The 13,618-nt window shown below is 42.0% G+C and overlaps 1 protein-coding gene across 40 annotated transcripts in view; it reads left to right on the top strand.

Moving 5' to 3' along the window:
- Positions 1-13,618, top strand: part of RIMS1 (regulating synaptic membrane exocytosis 1) — a 516,521-nt gene that overhangs the window by 295,487 nt on the left and 207,416 nt on the right. For all 40 annotated transcript variants that reach the window (XM_034962340.3, XM_034962337.3, XM_034962336.3 and 37 more), the window contains one exon: positions 760-1,625. In XM_034962340.3, coding sequence (XP_034818231.1) covers positions 760-1,625 — 866 coding nt within the window. The remainder of the gene's footprint in view (positions 1-759; positions 1,626-13,618) is intronic.

The following is a 13,618-nucleotide window of genomic DNA, read 5'->3' on the forward strand; positions in this document are numbered from 1 at the left end:
TGAAAAACTACAAAAATTTCAAGAATAAGGGCTGAATAGATACTTTTTGTTCTGACTTTTTAGTTAAAATTTGAAGAAGATTGATAGGGACAAATACCTTTACTAATGATATAAATTCACAGAAAAGCAATGAGGAATTGGGAAGTACAGGAGCAGGAAGAGAGGTGGCCGGTGTAAAGAGCTGGGCAACTTCAGGGAGAAGCAAGATTGAAAGAGACACTGTTTATTTGTTTTAAATTACTGAAGAATTCTTGACCATATTTTGTACTGTCAAGGAGTTAGAAACAGAAAATTAAAGGTAGAGATGAGAAAAAGTATAATTAGTAGAGCAAAGAATCAGAGACACTGGAGAACTCCTTCCATTTGCATGACACTCTACCCTTTCATAAAACATCTTCACAGATGGTGTCTCTAATCCTCACATGAACCTTGCAAGGTAAGTATTTTTCAGCATTTCAAGAAAAGTAAATTGATTCAATGTAAACTTCTAACAAGAGCAACTATGCTTCAATGAGCTGCTAAATGTAGTACAAGCATCACACTCTTATGAAAACTATATTTGGTAATAATTAATATGTGTTCCCATTAGATCCCTTACCTTGTAAAATTCCAACACCCTTACAGTTCCACCTTCAGATCCAAATCCCTATAACTAATTATTGTAACTGAAATGATTTAAGACTGGAATAAGAAGAAAACATGTTTTTTATGTCTAGTCTTTATAAATTGCTCTCCTTGACGTTCCTTTGTATATCATAGAAAGAAGACCCCAGGGCTTTCCGAGCAGAATGGCAAAGGAGCCCTGAAGAGCGAGCGGAAACGCGTGCCAAAGACCTCAGCGCAGCCCGTGGAGGGGGCCGTCGAAGAACGGGAGCGCAAAGAAAGGCGGGAAAGCCGAAGGCTTGAGAAAGGGCGATCACAGGATTACCCAGACACGCCAGAAAAACGGGATGAGGGCAAAGCGGCGGATGAGGAAAAGCAAAGAAAAGAGGAGGACTATCAGACCAGGTACCGCAGCGACCCGAACCTGGCTCGGTACCCGGTGAAACCGCCGCCTGAGGAGCAGCAGATGCGCATGCACGCCCGGGTGTCCCGCGCCAGGCACGAGCGGCGCCACAGCGACGTGGCGCTCCCGCGCACCGAGGCGGGCGCGGCGCTGCCGGAGGGCAAGGCCGGCAAACGCGCGCCGGCGGCAGCCAGGGCCTCGCCGCCGGACTCGCCGCGGGCTTACTCGGCTGAGAGAACTGCGGAGACCAGGGCGCCGGGCGCCAAGCAGCTAACGAACCACAGCCCGCCGGCGCCCAGACATGGGCCGGTTCCCGCAGAAGCCCCGGAGCTCAAAGCCCAGGAGCCCCTCAGGAAGCAGAGCCGCCTGGACCCCAGCTCGGCGGTCCTCATGCGGAAGGCCAAGCGCGAGAAGGTGGAGACCATGCTGCGGAACGACTCTTTGAGCTCAGACCAGTCCGAGTCGGTGCGGCCGTCCCCGCCCAAGCCGCACCGGTCCAAGAGAGGCGGCAAGAAGCGGCAGATGTCGGTGAGCAGCTCTGAGGAGGAGGGCGTGTCGACGCCCGAGTACACCAGCTGCGAGGACGTGGAGCTGGAGAGCGAGAGCGTCAGCGAGAAAGGTAAGGGGGCGGCGCCGGCCGTGCGGGGACTTCAGCCAAGTGAAGAGGCGTGGGCAGAGGTGCAGGTGCTAGGCTAGTTGCTGGGTTCAGCATTGAGGCTGGGAATGCTCACAGATAAGATAGCGTTACCGCCAGTGGAAGGTCTTATTTTTATTAATTTAATTTTATTGATTGATTTGTGGGATTTTAAAACACAACAAGCTCCAAATTTAGGCTACAAAAGTTCTTGGTGATTTTACATTCTGTCATTCTGGTAAATTTGGTATGCAGTCTAATATTTTTAAGATATTATTTTAGAGTGGATTTATTATTCTGTGAAAAACAATTTGTTTGCTAGAAAATGAAAATTATGCCTTATAAAGGAAGTAGACATTAAAAAAAAAAAACCACATCAGTTACGTAATATTACAGTTGCAAAGGTAGATTTTTTTTTTTTCAAACTTCAAATTAACCTTTCTCACGATTTGTGAACAGATTACAGTTTATTCTTGGACAATACGGATTTGAACTGCATGGGTCCACTTATATATGGATGTTTTTTCAATAAATATACTGGATTTTTTTTTTGAGAATTGCAGCAATTTTAAAAACTTGTGGATGAACCGGGTAGCCTGGCAATATTTTAATAAAATAAGAAAAAGTTAGGTATGTCATGAATGCATACAATATATATAGATACTAGTCTGTTTTATCATTTGCTACCATAAAATGTACATGAATCTATTATAAAAAGTTAAAAATGATAAAACCTTAAACACACACTTATAGACTACATGGCGCCATTTGCAGTGGAAGAAATGTAAATATGTAAACATGCGGTATTAAGTCATAGCTGCATGAAATTAACTGTAGTGCATACTGTATTACTGTAATAATTTCCTTAGCCTCTTCCAGTGATTTTAGTGTTGCGAGCACCACTTTAAAATGCCCTGTGTTGCTTATCATCTCCCTTTGAGCAGTTTCTTTCTCCAGTAAATTGCGTGGTATCTTGTGGTTCTCACGTATTTTTTGTGATGTTTAGTGCGATACCATTAACTTTGAATAATACCATGAGACCCATACAGAGTGTCATTAGTGACACTAGAAGTGCTCCCAAGAAGCAACGTCATGACATTACAAGAAAAAGTTGAATTGCTTGATGTGTACCGCAGATTGAGGTCTGCAGCTGCAGTTGCCCACCATTTCAAGATAAATTCAACCAGTGTAAGGACTATTGTTGAAAAAGAAATTTGTGACGCTGTTGCTGCAGCTACGTCAGCAGGAGCAAAACCCGTGCACTTTTTGTGAAAAACTTTTATCTTGCCTTAAAAATGCAGCTTTTATGTGGCTGCAGGATTGCTATAAAAATGTGTATCTATAGACTCTAATATTAGGAAAAAGCAAAGTCGTCATATAACAAAGCAGAAGGATAGTCAAGGACCTAAAGCTAGAGAATTTAATGCCGGAAAAGGATGGCTTGATCATTTAAGGAAGAGGTTTGGCTTTTAAAAAATGTCAAAAGTAGAAGCAGCTTCTGTGGACCAGCAGAGATGAGTTCTAGATGCCATTAAGAAAATTATTGAGGAGAAAGGATATGTGCCTGAACAGGTTTTTAATGCAAGGTGCTTTATTCTGAAAAAAAAAAAAAAAGTGCCAAAAAGGACATTTAGTAGTAAGGAAGAGAAGCAAGCACTAGTATTTAAGGCAGGAAGGGTTAGGCTAGCTCTACTGTTTTGTGCAAATGCAGTAAGGGCTGCCTCTGTGTATAAAACTATTAACCCCCTGAGTGTTGAAGGGAAAAAATAAACAATAACTGCCAGCCTTTTGGTTGTACAAGAAGGCCTAGACAAGAGTTATTTTCCTGGACTAGATACATGGATGTTTTGTCCCTGAAGTCAGGAAGAACATTGCTAGTAAGGGACTGTCTTTTAAAGTTCTTTTTATATTGAACAATGCCCCTAGCTACCCAGAACCCCATGAGTTCAACACGAAAGGTGTTGAAGTGGTCTACTTGCCTTCAAACACAAAGATTCCAGTTTGGCTTCTGGACCTTAAAGGCTCATTTCACATAGTACTGTATGGACAAGATTGTAACACTGTGGAAGAGAACCCCGATGAATAGAATATCATGAAAATCTGGAAGGATTACACCATTGAAGATGCCATCGTTGTTATAGAAAAAACCATGAAAGCCATCAGACCCAAAACAATTCATTCCTTCTAGAGAAAACTGTATCAGATGTTGTGCATGACTTCACTGGCAAATCAAGGAAATCATGAAAGAGATTGTGGATATGATGAAAAAAAAAGGTGTGGGGTGAAAGGTTTCTAAATATAGATTCCAGAGTTAATAGACACCACACCAGAGGGATTAACAGAAGATAACTTGATGGATGAGTGCTTCTTAAGCAATGACAGACACTGAGGAAGAAGAGGTAAAAGAAGCAGTGCCAGAAAACAGATTGACATTAGACAGTCTGGTAGAGGGTTCCTGTTGTTCAGGACTCCTTTTGACTTCTTTTACCACATGGATCCTTCTATGATAGAGACAATGACACTAAAGCAAATGGTGGAAAAAGGATTGGTACCATACAAAAACCAATTTTTAGAGAAACAAAAAAGCAAAAATGTCAGACAGAAATTACTGTGCATTGCCATAAAGTTACACCAGGTGTGCCTGCCTCTTCTGCTTCCCCTCCCATCTCCTCCACCTCTTTTGCCTCTGACATCCAGAGACAGCAAGGCTCTTTTTCCTTCTCCTCAATGTGAAGACGACGAGGATGAAGACCTTTAGGATGAAGACATTTTTGGTGATCCACTTTTACTTAATGACTAGTAAATATATGTTATCTTCTTTATGGTTTCCTTAATAACTTTTCTTTTCTATTGCTTACTTTATTGTGAGAATAGAGTATATGATACATATAACATACAACATTTGTGTTAATTGACTGTTTATGCTATCAGTAAACAGTAGGTTCCTGTCAACAGTAGGCTATTAGTAGTTAAGGTTTTCTGGAGTCAAAAGTTATACTCAGATTTCTGACTACTTGGGGGTCAACCCCTAACCCCTGTGTTATTCAAGCATCAACTGTACTTCACAAGTTTTGTATCAAGCAAGGTGTTATGTATGGTGTTTTGGGTAGTAACTTTGAGGTAAAAAGTTCATACTCCAAAAGTTGTGGGAATATTGTGTGATGGTCTGAATTTTCACTATATAATGCTGTAGCCCCATGTAGCTATTTAAATTAAATAAATGAACTTAAAACTCCCCTTCTTCTGAAGAACTAGCCAAAAAGCCTGGTGCTCGAGAATGATTATCACAAAAAGTTCCATTAGATAGTGCTTATATAGAAAAGGTTTCAATGTAATATTAAAATTATGTGCTTAGTTTGAAGATTCTCCTCATTTTGCTTCTGTTCACTCAGATTTAAAGTGGCCACAGTCCTAAATTTAATGGTGCTGGTCATCATCCTTGTAGAAGTGTTAGAGCCCTTCAGTGTTTCTTAATGTTTTTGTATTTAGGGGGACTGTTTGCAGTTTTTGGCTTTGTTTGTAATTGCCAAATTGCATAATAAATTATATACAAAATATTATAATTTAAGAATTACTTCACTTCCTCATTCTATGTCTGAACTGCATGTATATATATACCCCCCCATATATATGTGTCCGAACAATCTCATACTATATATAGGAACAATTAAGAAAGCTCATTCTGGCCGGGCGCAGTGGCTCTCACCTGTAATTCCAGCACTTTGGGAGGCCGAGGTGGGGGGATTTTCCGAGCTCAGGAGTTCGAGACCAGCCTGGGCAACATGGTGAAACCCCATCTCTACTAAAATACAAAAAATTAGCCAGGTATGGTGGCATGTGCCTGTAGGCTACTTGAGAGGCTGACACAGGAGAATTGCTTGAACCTGTGAGGTGGAGGTTGCGGTGAGCCGAGATTGTGCCACTGCACTCCAGCCTGGGTGATAGAGCGAGACTCCGTCAAGAAGGAAAGAGAGAAGGAGAGGAAGAGAGGAAGGAAGGAAGGAGGGAAGAGAGGAATGAAGGAAGGAAGGAAGGAAGAGAGGAATGAAGGAAGGAAGGAAGGAAGGGAGGGCTCATTCTGTTGTTATTGCTGCAACCCAACTTAAAATAGTATCTTTGGAATGTAATATATGTATATGGGATCAGTCAGCTCACCTTCCAATGACTTCTCTTTATAAGTTGCGTATTATTTATGGGCTTGTAAAAAGTCAAATGGCGGGTAGACTCTCTTGACTGCCTTTTGTGCCTTAATATTGTTGTATGAACACATATTTTTCCCTGAGGTAATAAAGTAGGTATTAAATAGAAATGTAGATATACTTAATTTGTGTCCAGATATCCTTTTTTTTTTTTTTTTTTTTTTTTTTTTTTGAGACAGAGTCTCGGTCTGTCACCAGGCAGAGTACAGTGATGTGATCTTGGCTCACTGCAACCTCTGCCTCCCTGCAACCTCTGCTTCCTGAGTTCAAGTGATTCTACTGCCTCTGCCTCCCGAGTAGCTGGGACTGTAGGTGCGCACCACCATACCCAGCTAATTTATGTATTTTTAGTAGAGACAGGATTTCACCATGTTGGTCAGGATGATCTTGATCTCCTGACCTCGTGATCCGCCCACCTCGGCCTCCCAAAGTGCTGGGATTACAGGTGGGAGCCATCGCGCCCAGCCCAGAAATCTCTTGATGGAGATTGATATGTGTATTAGGGTTCTCTAGAGGGACAGAGCTACAGGATAGATGTATATATAAAGGGGAGTTTATTAAGGAGTATTGACTCACAGGGTCACAAGGTGAGGTCCCACCATAGGCTGTCTGCAAGCTGAAGAGCAAGGAAGCCAGTCTGAGTCCCAAAGGTGAAGAACTTGCAGTCAGATGTTGGAGGGCAGGAAACATCCCACACAGGTGGAAGGCTGAAAGACTAAGCCAGTCTAGCCTTTTCATGTTCTTCTGCCTGCTTTTATTCTGGCTGTGCTGGGAACTGATGAGATTGTTCCTGTGCAGATTGAGTGTGGGTCGGCCTTTCCCAGTCCACTAACTCAAATGTTAATCTCCTTTGGCAACACCCTCACAGACAACCCAGGAACAATACTTTGCATCCTTCAATCCTGTCAAGTTGACACTCGATATTAACCATCACAAGTCCACCCTTGTCAACTTGAACCCATACACATCTGAAATCATACGTAATCTTCAAATAAAGACAATAATAAGGTAATAATTATGCCGAACATAATACAACTATCCTTCATACAACCAGAAAGTACCAATCCCCAACCCAAATGCTGTTACATAGAGTTAACAACACTGAAATGCTGATATGAAGTCAATAGATCTTATGTCACATGATAAAGGAAAGAGGAAATAAGATGAAGATATTTTCTTAGTACAAGTGTATACATGCACAAATATGTTCTTAACAAAATAAGAAATACTCATGACAATTACAGTTCTCATTTCTGCACTTGGTCACATGGCCATAGCTGGAATTGATGACTACCTTCTACTACCCATTCTTTATTTCCTTTGCCTTCTGCAAGCACCTCAGCAGTTTGTGGTTTTTTACCTGGTAGAGTCACCCAAACCATCATTCCTGAGGGTCTGGGCCATTTGTAATCCTGCCTGGATTGGGCTGTTGTAGTTTTCCATTTACCTCAATCACAGGGCATGGTAATACTAAGAGACGCCCTAAGGGATCTCCTGTATTCCATGCATACTCTTCCTTACCTCCATTATGGAGTAGTAGACTGATTTCATCTTGATAGTCCAGGTCATTCACCCAAGCCAACACTGCAATTCCCTTCTTGGCCTGTTGACTTAAAGGTAGGAGTGGCCAAGTGGCAATATTAACTTACAGTTTAATGGAATCGTTGTGTCTCCTGGTGACAGGTTCCTTCCTCTGGAACTAAGACCTTTAGACCAGCAGAACATAATGTTATGGGAACAGGAAGCAAAAATTTTGCTAGTGGGTCTCTAGGGATGATGGTGAGTGTTGCCACTTCCACTTCTACCTTTTGATTCCTGGACCTGTGAATCCTGGCTAAGGGAGAAACAGTACCATGTATTGGACACTGATTCAGAGCATACACAGCCCTCTGGAGAACTTTGCCCGAGCCCTGCAAAGTATTATCACCTAGTTGGTGTTGTCATTGCGACTTCAAAAGGCCATTCCACTGTTCTATCAATCCAGCTGCTTCAGGATGATGGGGAACATGGTAAGACCAGTGAATTTCATGAGCATGAGCCCACTGCTGCACTTGTTTAGCCGTAAAGTGAGTACCTTCATCAGAGGCAATGTTGTGTGGAATACCATGACAGTAGATAAGGCATTCCATGAGTCCATGGATGGTAGTCTTGGCAGCAGCATTGCATGCAGGATAGGCAAACCCATATCTGGAGTAAGTATCTGTTCCAGTGAGGACAAACCACTGCCCTTTCCATGATGGAAGAGGTCGAGTGTAATCAACCTGCCACCAAGTAGCTGGCTGATCACCCCAAGGAATGGTGCCATATTAAGGGCTCAGTGTTGGTCTCTGCTGCTGGCAAATTGGGCACTCAGCAGTGGCCATAGCCAGGTCAGCCTTGGTGAGTGGAAGTCCATGTTGCTGAGCCCATGCGTAACCTCCATTCCTGCCACCATGGCCACTGTGTTCATGGGCCCATTGGGCGATGACAGAGGTGGCTGGGGAAAGAGGCTGAGTGTTGTCCACAGAACGAGTGATCCTATCCACTTGATTATTAAAATCCTTCTCTGTGGAGGCCACCTGTTGGTGAACACTCATATGGGATACAAATATCTTCAGTTTTTGACCACTCAGAGAGTTCCATCCACGTACCTCTTCCCCAAATTTCCTTGTCACCAATTTTCCAGTCATGCTTCTTCCAAGTCCCTGACCATCCAGCCAAACCATTGGCTATAGCCTGTGAATCAGTATGTAATCACACATCTGGCCATTTCTCCTTCATGCAAAGTGTACAACCAGGTACACTGGTCGAAGTTCTGCCCACTGGGAAGATTTCCCTTCACTGCTGTCCTTCAGGGATGTCCTAAAAAGGGGGTGTAGTAGGCTGGGGAAGCTGGCTCATGCCTGTAATCCCAGCACTTTGGGAGGCCGAGGCGGGTGGATCACCTGAGGTCAAGAATTCGAGACCAGCCTGACCAACATGGAGAAACCCCATCTCTACTAAAAATACAAAATTAGCCGGGCATATTGGTGCATGCCTGTAATCCCAGCTACTCGGGAGGCTGAGGCAGGAGAATCATTTGAACCCGGGAGGCAGAGGTTGCCGTGAGCTGAGATCGCACCATTGCACTCCAGCCTTGGCAACAAGAGTAAAACTCTGTCTCAAAAAAAAAAAAAGAAAGAAAGGGGCTGTAGGGGCTATAGTGCTGGAGCTGTCCGCCTTCATTTGGTGCCTGCATATGGTGCAGAACCATCTGTGAACCAGGCTCTAGTCTCCTCTTCCTCTGTCAACTGATTGTAGGAAACTCCTGATGAGACCATAGGTGCACGCTGTGGGGGAGAAGGCAGGGTGGCAGGAGTGGAGATGATGGGCATTTGAGCCACTTCCTCATGTAACTTACTTGTGCCTCAGGACCTGCTTGAGCCTGATCACATATATACCACTTCCGTTTGATGATGGAATGCTGCTGGGCCCCAGTTTATGGCTAGATGGGTCAGAAAGTACCCATTTCACGATAGGCAGTTCAGGTTGCGTGGTGACTTGACCCATGGTCAAACATGCAGTTTCCAGTAAAGCCCAGGAACAGGCCAAGAGGCTGTCTCTCAGAAGGAGCGTAGTTATCTGCAGAAGACAGCAGGGCCTTGCTCCAAAACCCTAGAAGCTTCTGCTGTGATTCACCTATGGGTGCCTGCCAAAGGCTCCAAACAGCATCTCTATCTGCCACTGACACCTCAGACACCATTGGATCTGCTGGATCATATGAACCAAGTGACAGAGCAGCTTGCACAGCAGCCTGGACCTGTTGTAGAGTCTTCTTCTATTCTGGACCCCACTCAAAACTAGCAGCCTTTTGGGTGACCTGATAGATGGGCAGAGTAACACACCCAAATGAGGAATGTGTTGCCTCCAAAATCCAAATAGGCCCACTAGGTGTTATGCTTCTTTCTTGGTTGTAGAAGGTTGCCAAATGCAGCTACTTATCCTTTACCTTCTTTAGAGGGAATATCTTGACAAGCCCCACACCACAGGACCCCTAGAAATTTTACTGAGGTAGAAGGTCCCTGAATTTTAGTCGAATTTATTTCCCATCCTCTGGCATACAAATGTTTCATCAGTAAGTCCAGTGTGTTTGCTACTTCATGCTCACAGGATCCAATCAGCATAATGTCATCAATGTAATGGACCAGTGTGATACCTTGTAGAAGGGAAAAGCAATCAAGCTCTCTCAGAACAAGATTATGACACAAAGCCAGAGAGTTGATATACCCCTGAGGTAGAACAGTAAAGGTATATTGCTGGCCTTGCCAACTGAAGGCAAATTGCTTTTGATGGGCCTTATGGACAAGAATAGAGAAAAAGGCATTTGCCAAATCAGTGGCCGCATACCGAGTACCAGGAGATGTGTTAATTTGCTCAAGTAATGAAACCACATCTGGTATAGCAGCTGCAATTGGAGTCACCACAACTTGGTTAAGCTTATGATAATTCACTGTCGTTCTCCAAGATCCATCTGTCTTCTGCACAGGCCAAATAGGAGAGTTGAACGGGGATGTGGTGGGCATCACCACCCCTGGGTCTTTCAAGTACTCGATGATGGCACTAATCTCTTCAGTCACTCCAGGGATGTGATATTGTTTTTGATTTACTATTTTTCTAGGTAGAGGCAGCTCTACAGGCTTCCATTTGGCCTTTCCTACCATAATAGTCCTCACCCTACCAGTCAGGGAGCCAACGTGGGGGTTCTGCCAGCTGCTAAGTATGTCTGTGCCAATTATGCATTCTGTTACTGGGGAAATGGCCACAGGATGTGTCCGGGGACCCACTGGACCCACTGTAAGTTGGATCTGAGTTAAAACTCCATTAATTACCTGACCTCCATAAGCCCTTACTTAAACTGGAGGACCACAGTGACGTGCTGTGTTCCCTGGAATCAATGTCAGCTCAGAGCCAGTGTCTAGTAGTTCCTGAACTGTCTGATCATTTTTTCCTTCCTCCAATGCACAGTTACCCTGGTAAAAGGCTGGAGGTCTCCTTGGGGAAGGATAGGAGAAAGAGTAACAGCATAAATTGTCGATAGTGTAGTGGGGTCCTTTCTCAAGAGCACCCAGCTTTCCCTTCATTCAATGGGTGCTGGGTCTGTAAACTGTCTCAGGTCTGGAAATTGATTGAAGGGCTGTGATTCTCTGTTTTAATAATTCAAATTAGTCTTTTGTCCACTCAACCTGGAAGTTTTCTGCTTATATAAATTAAGAATGCAGTAGGCGTCCTATCAATTTCACTTCTAGGAACACTGTGATTAATTAGCCAATGCCAGAGCTCTACGTGAGTCAAGCTATTCTGATTGCTGCTTTGCCTCTGCTGTCCATTATGGTAGCTATGCCCACCTTGCCTTTGATGGTTGAGTGCTGCCCTTGGCTCCTGCCACCTTAGTATCTAATTATTCCAGTTGCACAGATGGAGGGCTGAAAGGCTAAGCCAGTCTAGTCTTTTCATGTTCTTCTACCTGCTTTTATTCTGGCTGTGCTGGCAGCTTATGAGATTGTGCCCACTCAGATTGAGGGTGGTCTGCCTTTCCCAGTCCACTGATTCAAATGTTAATCTCCTTTGGCAGTACCCACACAGGCACACCCAGAATAATGCTTTGCATCCTTCAATCCAATAAAGTTAACACTCAGTATTAACCATCACAATATGTATATTCTCCCATTCCTTAAAGGGCTCTTCACCAGTTTTTATTGAATATGTGTTATAAATCACAGTGAGCATGGAATCAGACATAGTTAAATTCTAAAATTATTTACAATAACAGCAGATGATGAAAGAAACCTGACTGGTGGCATGGGTAGTTGGAGGGTTGGAGCTTGTCTGATGTGAAGAACTTATTGCCTCACCATGCTGTTTCCCCTCCTTGGGAATTTATCATTCTGGAGACTTTGGTTACCATTTGGGTTGTACACATCTCTGAAGTTAGTGTTAAACCTGTGCATCAGGGAACACAAGGATACCAGACGCTCATTTATCTGATAAAGACAACCTGGTTCCTCTTAACATAAATGATCTCATTCTCAAATAAATTGTGTGACTATACCTTAAAGTGGTCATCCTACTCTAATATTTTAACCAATCTCAGCCTTTACAAAATGAAACACAAAGAGCAACACCTTTTATCACTGTAGCATGGACATTTGCTTATTTCAAACTTAATTAGAAATGCCATCTGTAATAGCTATTAATAACTTTATTAGCAAACCCCACCATTGCCTACTAAGGGTGATTTTGGGAACCAGCCATGATAATCTCCAGCACCTTGTGACACTGCACAAGTTACTTAACTTCCATAAATCTCCATTTTCTTATTAGCACAATTGAAATAAAAGTATCTACCTCATAAGGTTGTTGAGTGGTTTGGATGAGATAATGCATCTATAATAGGATGCTAAATTAAAATTCTTCATATCTTTATTTTGCCTGTGGTACTAATACCATATATGTTTATTATCATAATTATGAGATAATTATCAATATCTGTAATATACAAAGAAAAGGGAAAAGAAACAGTTTTGTATGTTATGAGCCCCAATAGAGTGAGAAGGCAAAGGATGATCTGGGAAGAAATTTTTTTTAGAGTAATTCAAGTTTTCTTGATATTTAGTTTAAATGACAATTGAAAATCTAACACTTTGTGGAAGATGTGTTCTATAGGAATACATTTAACCAAGGAGGTGAAAGATCTCTGCAAGGAGAACTACAAAACACCGATGAAATAAATAGATGACACAAACAAATGGAGAAACATTTCATGCTCGTGTAGCAGAAGAATCAGTATGGTTAAAATGACCATAACCATCCAAAGCAATATACAAATTCAATGCAATTCCTATGAAATTACCAATGTCATTCTTCACAGAATTAGATTTGTTAAAAAGAATAGTATGTCATTTTTGAATTTCAGGTGGGGGAAGATTATCCTCATGGAATAAAATTTAAAAGGACAGTTTATCAGTTACACATATAAGTTAAACATTTAACACAGTACCTGGCATATGGTAACTACTTAATATATGTGTACTATTATTGTCATAGATATATACTATTATTTGTATTTTATGCTGAGTTTGTTCTTATGTTTGTTAAAAAAAGGTATTTCACATTTTCTATGTATTTACTGAGGTTAAAAAAAAAGATAAATATGCTCCCTACTCTAATGGAGTTTATATTCTGTTGAGAAAAATAAACAATAAGGAATAATTACACAATAAAATACAACTTGATAAATGCCTCAAAGGGACATTTCTCCTTGATGTATTGATATAATATTCCTATGTGTTTTGCTGTCTCACAAAACCAAAAGATAACCTGGTCAAAATGGCATCTGAAAGATAACACAGCCTTTATAGTCAATATAATCTTTCAAATATAGTTTAATTCCTTTGAATACACATGCAAAGCACACACACACACTGATTAACAATGGGCTCTAACTGGTGGGATTATCTAAAAATTGAGATTAACAACCACGTTTTACAAGTGATTGCCATTCATACTGCTATTGCCAGGTGAGAAAAATTGGGCATCTCTTGTCTTTTAGCTTATAAATACTAACTAATATAAATCTCTCTAAATGGAAGAAAAAGTGAACTAAATCCTGCTTATAAAATAACAGTTAAAGTTAAATGAAATATGTAATATAATTCATTGAAAGAAGGTCTACTGAAGATTCATACTGAAGATTCGTGCCTGTGAGGAATTGAGTAAAGAGGCCTAAGAGTAAACAGTGAAATTAAGGTGCTGTCTTGATCC

This window comes from Pan paniscus, chromosome 5 (genome assembly GCF_029289425.2).
Source record: "Pan paniscus chromosome 5, NHGRI_mPanPan1-v2.0_pri, whole genome shotgun sequence".
Taxonomy (NCBI): domain Eukaryota; kingdom Metazoa; phylum Chordata; class Mammalia; order Primates; family Hominidae; genus Pan; species Pan paniscus.